The sequence below is a fragment of the Punica granatum genome, chromosome 8, assembly GCF_007655135.1.
Source record: "Punica granatum isolate Tunisia-2019 chromosome 8, ASM765513v2, whole genome shotgun sequence".
NCBI lineage: Eukaryota > Viridiplantae > Streptophyta > Magnoliopsida > Myrtales > Lythraceae > Punica > Punica granatum.
Window position 1 is genome coordinate 10961922 of NC_045134.1, and position 7956 is coordinate 10969877.

The 7956-nt window shown below is 39.2% G+C and overlaps 1 protein-coding gene across 1 annotated transcript; it reads right to left on the reverse strand.

Annotated features, from left to right (window-relative positions):
* Positions 1-390: 390 nt before the first annotated feature.
* LOC116189169 (AP2-like ethylene-responsive transcription factor AIL5) lies at positions 391-5881 on the reverse strand. The gene is made up of 9 exons (XM_031518716.1): positions 5376-5881; positions 4649-5075; positions 4115-4197; positions 3280-3288; positions 2447-2535; positions 2233-2306; positions 2044-2094; positions 1760-1836; positions 391-1563 (listed from the first exon to the last, which is right to left on the reverse strand). The coding sequence occupies exons 1-9, from the start codon at positions 5578-5580 to the stop codon at positions 776-778; spliced, it is 1803 nt and encodes a 600-aa protein (XP_031374576.1). The 5' UTR covers positions 5581-5881; the 3' UTR covers positions 391-775.
* Positions 5882-7956: the final 2075 nt, after the last annotated feature.

A 7956-nucleotide genomic window follows, 5' to 3' on the forward strand; every position in this document is an offset into this window, starting at 1 on the left:
TGTTTTTTTAAAGGTACTACTCAATTTTTATTTCATAAGTAAAATAAATATCTAACTGTATAATTGCATATAAACACAACACAAACTTACCTCGAACTATAATTGCATAGGAACACAACATTCCCGCCCAAAAATCATCGAAAAGCCCAAAGATGTCGACGCCCAAACGAGATTAGTCTTTATCCATAAAATGATAAAATGAGAACACGAGGTGTTCCAACCGGAGGGGGAAAACAGGCCCTTAAAGCATCACTGAATCATTTACCATATGATCTAGGTCCACAAGGTTATTAGCAACCAGCTCAATAGATGATTATATAACTTGGCATGATATGACATTCTTATCTGACACCGCAAATTAATCACTGGCACAAGAAGTACTCCAAAACGACGGGATAATATGCGGAATGCATCGGAAGATTTTTCCATTTAACATGGATATACTGGAAAGATTACACAAGGATTTTCTTTACCCATTGTATGAAATCATGTCAGGAGCAAGAAAAAGCAAAAGCAGCAAAGAAAACCTACATACATATATATAGATATATAGATATATAATCCTTCTGTTACAAAAAAGCAAAAACTTGAGTTAGTCCTATGTCAGAAGCTGAAATGATTTTGTCAGTCTCCTTCCCCCGCTCCTTCTGCCCAAAAACTTTGACTCACCACTCACAGGGCTCCAACCTTCCATCTACACAGATTCTCATTAGATCCCCCTAACCTGATAGATCTTCCCTCTCAATGCCACCCCAGAGGACAACATAAGCTAATGTCACTCCATTCCAAAAATGGGTGTCTGGAACATTGACAGATTGGGCTTTGCAGCTTGGATTGAATGCAGAGATGGTGCAATGCTGGTGCCATTGCCACTGTTCCAGCTGCTCCCACTGTTGCTGGCAGCATTGTTGGTGTTATTATTATTGCAATTTAGGGCAATGGGCGTGGCAAATGGGATCAGTGGTGGCACTGAGGCAGGACTGTTCTCGCTCTGCTGATGATGGAAGTTATTGTACCCTCCATTGAATAGGAACAGTCCGCTATGGCTCGGGTTAGGGCTCCCGCCCTGACCGATTACAAAATCCATGCCATAGGATGATATCGCTGACGGGACGTTCAGGAACAGTCCGCTGGATGCTGGAGTAGTGATATTGTGAGCCGGTGGAGGATTCTCGTTCTTGGAATTGTTCAAGGAGGGGATCTGGGTTTGGTTCAGTGTCGTCTGGCCAGTCTGTTGGTACCCGAAGATGTTGGACCAGCAGTCGGAACTCGTGTCCTGCTTGATGGGGATCGCGAAGCTCAGGGTGGACGAGGGAGGCTGCGAGGTAAAGGTCAAGGAGGAGGCTGAGGACGGGTCCAGCTCGTCAGAACGGGATCCACTCCTGCTGTCTGAGGTTGTGTCTGAGCCATTCTTGGATTTTCCGGACATCCCGCCAATTGGGAGGTTTCTGTTCATGATGCTCTTCACGTCGTACCGGCTCATGTCAAAGTTGGTCACAGCGTTCGGGCCCCTAAACTTTATGGCCGCGATGTCATAGGCCTCAGCTGCTTCTTCTTGGGTGCCTGTAAAAGCAATCATAGCTTTATTCAATAGAAAGTAAAAGCAGGAAAGCAAAAGGGAACACCATCGATTGTCCAATTCAAACTAAAATAAATCTCCTCTAAGGCCACATACATTCATGCATTTATATTGGTCAAGCTAAGCTATGATTAAAATGTCAGCATTATATGTGAAAGATTAAAACACTCAAACACTCACTGAATGTGCCAAGGTAGAGATCTTTGTTGCCTGCAACTCTCCCAATCCGTGCTTGCCACCTCCCGTGCTGATGGTGCCTGATACACATTAATATTGTTGAGTACAGTTGAAAAATGGGACAAGTCTTACAAGAGAAAACTCGATCATCTAACAACTGAAATTGATGTCCAAGCACGCCATTATATAATTATATAATATATATATATAACTATATAATATGTATATATGACATGTACATTAGCCAGAACGAACAAAATGACAATATATGCATGATACATACGTACCTGGTGACTCCTCTGTAAATTGAGGCTCCTCTAGAGAACCCACTACTTTTCCTGCAAAGTATATGGAAAGAAAATAATTAAAGTCGCCGGACTCATTTTTCCAACTTTTGACCAATGCACCGATATTAGTATTAATATTAATATTTCACATGCTAAAGATGTTTTAAATGGAAAATATGTAATCTCTACCTTCTAAGGGACGCAACAAACTCTTGCCTAGTCATGTGCTTCATCTCTTCCAGCTCCTTCTCATAGTTAGAAATCTATCACCAAAACAGACAGCCTTTTAGCAATCAAAACTTATAAGAAATACAAACACATAGACATCATATAGAGGATAGGATAGTTATATATATGATAAAATCGTGTGTATAGCGAAAGGTTACCAATTAGCCAATCTTACCGGAAAGTTTGTGGTAGTCGTTGGGCCCCAATATTTGAGAGCTGCAAGGTCATATGCTCTAGCTGCTTTGTCTTCCTTATCATAACCACCTACCAATCGAATTAAATCAACGTCAGATACCATCTGGGAAAAATAAAAAGAAATAGGGTAAATCACACCAAATAGCCCGAGATTTCACTCTTATTTCAGATTTAGCCCCACTTTCAATTTATCTCATAAAATTACTCACATTTTCGATTTTATCTTTAGATATATCCAGCCATGAGTTGCCCATCATGTTTTCCATCTCTTTGCTTACCCAGAGCTTATGAGGCAACACACATGTACACTCCATTAGTCTCCACGTAAGCAAAACGTAATAGGCGAATCATGACCGGCTCAGGCTATATTTTATACAAAATAAAAAAGTGAAGATTTTTATGAGAAAATTGAAAGTGGGGCTATAAATCCTAGATAAAAATAACAAAACTCTGCTTTTCCCCAAACAGTGCAATGTCGATAATGAATGCTGAATTCCCTTGAGAGAGCCTCAATAACTCTGTCTTTCTTAACAAATTTTGTGTTATTTACGGACGGTTTGTGCATATGTTGACCATGATGAGCTACACATTTTCAATAATGAGAATCATTACTTAATCACTGGTTTTGTTAAGCTAAAAATACATAGTTTGAGATGATGAGAAGATCAGAAGAGAGAGATTTTGTTACAGTGAATAAAAATGATGGTTCAAAGTACCCTTTTTTTTTTGGCGGAAGATGGTTCAAAGTACATTTGAAATTAATTGGGGCTGTGTAAATGTTATGGAAAAGACCACGAGAGAGAATGAACTCACCTAGGTAGACTGCAGAACATAATGATGGGTACGAGAATCCGTGTGAGCAATGATTTCCCCATGGCACATGCCACACATACAAAAATGCACATTAGAATATTCTCAAATTATTAATTCCTCCATTCATTTTCCTCTAAAGATATCTGCACATCTGCATCCGCTTATCTAATTATCTATCCACAGCATCAATTATCTGATATAAAGAAAATTTACAAATCAAGAACTAAAACACACTCTCAAGGGATCATCCAGAAGGAATGCCATTTGGTAGTGATTCATCGGTAAACTCATGAGATTCTTTCAAAACAAGCCAGCTGCCTACTAGTCACTGCTTTTTATGTATAATAAATTCTCTTCACCATGCACCTCCGAGTTACATTAAGTCTTATCTTGACAATGGCAGATTCAATGAAAAAAAATATTTATATCATATAAATAATTACTTATATCCTAGTTATCAAAAAAAAAATCTCCCAGTTTTTCCAGTAATAGTTTTCATATTGAACTAAAGTAGTTACTCCTCTTTTTATTTTTATTTGTATTGTATGTATAGGCCAAAAGCTTCAAAGGATCCATGTCCCGAGAAACTATATATAATTAGGTCTATGCTCATTTAAACACCAGGCGTATGTTAGAACTGGAGCCAGAAAGAAAAACCCTTAAAACCCATGAAAGATATATTAGCTCGTACATTAATTTGTTCTCTCTGTATAAACTTCTCTTTAATATAAATCATATAATATATATAATTCAAAAAATAATGTATATAAATATATATTAATCTAAAAGAAGAAGATAAAGTTTGAAAAGGCGAAAGAAGTAGAGAGAAGTATACCTTGTCTTCCTTTTCTACTCTGCCCTTCTCTTCTACAGCTATTGTCCCAAAGGTGAGCCTCGTATCTTCCGGTCCATCTATGCCTAATTAAACCATTCAAGAGAAAAATAGAAGCCCCAAAAAGTGAAAATCATTAATTAACTCTGGTGATTTAGTTTGCTATAAAATTTGGACTTTACCGCGAAGAGGCAAGGGTTTATTTTTTTTATTTTTTTTCCTTATCTTCTTGATCTTAGTCAAAGAAAAAGTATGCTCGAACATGTATGTCGGTTATTTCATTTCCCTCTATTTTCATGTTCATAAATAAATAATGTCCAAAAAAGTAAAAACCAGAAAAAGGGTTTTGAAATACAGTGTTTTTTTTTCCTATCAAATGATCCTATAACTTCGAAAAATAGGGGGAAAAAATACCCTTCCCACAAAAAGAAATTTTCATATTCATTTCTTCAAAGCTTGTGGCTCTTTGAATGCAATAATTTTTTTTTGGTGGATCTTTTTTTTTTTCAGTGGATTTCAGGGTTATATTTTACTTACCTAGTAACGCCACGGTAAATGGAGGTCCGCTGCCCGAAGGTATCGAGAGTCTTCTTGGGGTTGAGATCGGACGGCGGAGGAGCCACCACCAGTTGCTGCTGCTGCTGCTGCTGCTGCTGCGGCTGCTTCTGCTGATCGTCCGATGAAGAGAACCCGCGCAAGAAACTCGCCGCTATCGTCTTGAGCTCCGAGTCGTACTCGGCCACCTCGGGGATCGAGACCACGGTCGTCGCCACCTCCACCGGGAAGTGGCTCAGCTGCGGCTGCTGCTGGGCAGTGGCTCCGCCGCCACCACCAAGGAAGTCCTCCAGCTTCCGGACACCGCCGCCACTGCCGAACATGGAGAGATCGACCGTAGTTGCACCACCGGCCGTGGTTGCATGGTGATGGTGGGGATCCTCCTCCCTCGAGACATCAACGGCACTACCTGATGATCAATATGAAAAGAAGCCCGATCCATTTTAAGTCAGATATAGCAGCTTTGACTCATATCATGCAGACAGCCATATCCACACACACCCACACATATATTTTTCTTCGGTTACAAACGAGAACCGAAAGTCCCAATGATGATTAGTCCCCGTTCGAGGACGATGAAGTGGCACGAGCCCTCTTTCTATCATTCATAATATATATATACATATATCTCTTCGACTGATGGTGAAATAATAATAGTAATAGAGGAGAAAAAAGGAGAGGGGAAGCAAAGCATGCAAAGATGGGGGACCTGGTGTGGAGGAGGAGGTGGAGGAGGAGGTGAAGGCTTCGAAAAGGGAGAGGTGGTGGGAATGAGAAGTGGCGGAGTCGTGGTGGTGGTGGTGATGATGATGAGGGGAAGAGGAGGTGTTGGAGAGAGAGAAACCGAGCCAATTCTGATGTTGTTGATGATGATGAAGAGGATTGGTGGTGTCCATGTTGATGTTGGAGCTCATGTTTTAGTTTTAGGTTCGTCGGTGAGCGTGAAAGGGATGGGCAGGGGATGTCTCTTCTTTGCTGAAATTTCTTCTCCAGTCTTCACTAGAAAAAAAGGCGAAAAAATGGGGGGGTCGACTTCTTTGGAAATATCAAACAACGCCACACATACTTCAGGCCAATCTTAATCCAGAGGGTTGCAGGGGGAGAGAGAGAGAGTGGGGGAAGGGGAGGGGAGGAGACGAAGAGGAAAGTGGCGAGGTTTGACACAGATATAGAGGTGGTAGAGAGAGAGAGAGAGAGAGAGTATGTGTATGAAGAAAGAGATTAATATGCAAGCTAAGGCAGAGAGAGAGTAAGATAAGAGGGAGAAGTGAGCCTCTGTGTGTACACGACAGGGCCATCGAGGTCTTTTCTTTTTTCTCTTCCCTGATGAGAGAGGATTAAAAAATGCGCGTTGCTTTAGTGTGTAGTGTCGAGTTTTTATTCACCGATGAAGAGGTTTTCATCGTGTATATATGTTTTACTTATCACTCAATCTGATGGGTTCTAAATTTATTCTTATGTATTTGTGTAATTCTAATGTCCTATGTTTGAGCCTCCTTCACGTAATTATATCAAAATATTTATTAAAAATGTGCTCTTTAATATTGTTTGGGGACACTGATTTCTGTGAACTATACTAAATTTTCGGTGATGTTATTTGAACGGAAACACTGGTTGTGCTAGTTGTTCAGTTCGTTTGATATATTAGCAGTTAAACACGAGAGTCTAAATATTGCGTAACAGAAGCATCAAAGTTTCCATCACTGTTGCCTACTTTTTTTATCTAACAAAAAAGATATGTGTTACTTTATTTAAATTTCTATTTTCTTTTACTAAAATACGTGAGTCTCTCTTGTAATCGAAAAAAAAAGTATTGTGATTCAATAATTCGTAATTTACATAACAACAACGGACAACTGACATACGTGAGTATTTGGAGAATTGTTAAATATCATTTGCAAGGAATAAATATTTTTATTTCAAAATTAAACTTTTAATAGAAGTTTATTATGTTGTGTAGTGTCGTGATGAAATTGATTAACATCTAACTCACAATAATAACGAGCGAACAATTAAAAGGGATAAGGGAAGAGAAGATTGCACAATCACGTACTCATGTACATGGTTCAGGCTAGTGGTGTGCCAACCGTACGTCCACAAGTAAAGGAGGTTTTTTCGGTTGTTATTTTACTATGAGCAATTTCAATGTTTTAGATTATAAGTGGAATCCAAAAACTCTGGTATAAATTGCACTACACATCATTGCTTTTAGTTCTTTTCACCACAAATAAAAAATGAAAATATTTTCATGACATAACATGAAATTTCTGATTTTTTGCAACACATATCAAAATGTTAATTTTCCGTCAAAATATTGATGGAATGCTGTCGTGGCACGATTTTTAGGCAAATGTTGCCCAACTGGACACGTGTGGGTCCCACAACCTTATTTCCCCCTTCCTCTGTCCTGTCTTTCCCGCCCATCTCTGCAATTTTTCCTTCTCCCTCCCGTCTTTTCACCCAATACAAAAACAGACTTAGGGTTCTTCCTTGCCCTTTTTCAGTTCAATTACAATCGGACAATAAAAGAGGAGCTCTTAAGCTACGCGCTTCCTTCCTTTTCCTCAGCCGGTATGCGATTCTTCCTTTTGCTTGTCTCTTGTGCTCTTGCAAGTTTAATTTTGCTTTCCTCGATTAGTAAGCATTGGTGATCTCATAAAATGAACGACACAATAGGGAACATCTCGTGCAATGCAATCTCATAGTCTAAGCAAATACTCAAACTCCATGGCTGTTAATGAATAAGACAAACCTCATAAGGACATCGACATACAAATGATAGGACACCTAATGCTCCCTGTGTCGAAAATTTCCTATTTTTATCCCACCAATCCACCAACTCTCTCTAAGTTATGTCCCCCCGCAACTAAAGAAAGGATTGTGTTTATCCATCATCAACTCGAAATCAGAAAAAAGACATGCAAAATGATATCGAGAGTACCTATGATTGATCATTCTATTTACCGCAAGATGTACCGACGATTGCTCCTCTTCACGGAAGGAACCGATACCCTTCAACGATCAGGAGCTTTCTGTTGAAAATTATGGCTTATGGGTGAATGAGAAAATTGTTCACGAGTTAATGGCTCTTGATTTGCATGTGTTAACCACACTTAAAATTCCTCTTAATGGTAGAGGAATATATTACATTCAAGTGGGAATGAATTATGTTTAAGTGGTGGTTACAAGAGATAAATGGATTGCATTAATGAATAATCAAATTACATTAACACATATATTGAATATATGTGTTAGTGCACGGAGAGAATAGGAAGAGTCATAGAAGCATT

Excerpts from the sequence above, each read along its gene's own strand:
- LOC116189169 (XM_031518716.1), bottom strand. The coding sequence starts at position 5,580 with ATGAGCTCCAACATCAACATGGACACCACCAATCCTCTTCATCATCAT. Across the intron at positions 5,076-5,375 it reads CACCTCCTCCTCCACACCAG|GTAGTGCCGTTGATGTCTCG; the intron begins GTCCCCCATCTT and ends ATTGATCATCAG. Across the intron at positions 4,198-4,648 it reads ATTTACCGTGGCGTTACTAG|GCATAGATGGACCGGAAGAT; the intron begins GTAAGTAAAATA and ends TGGTTTAATTAG.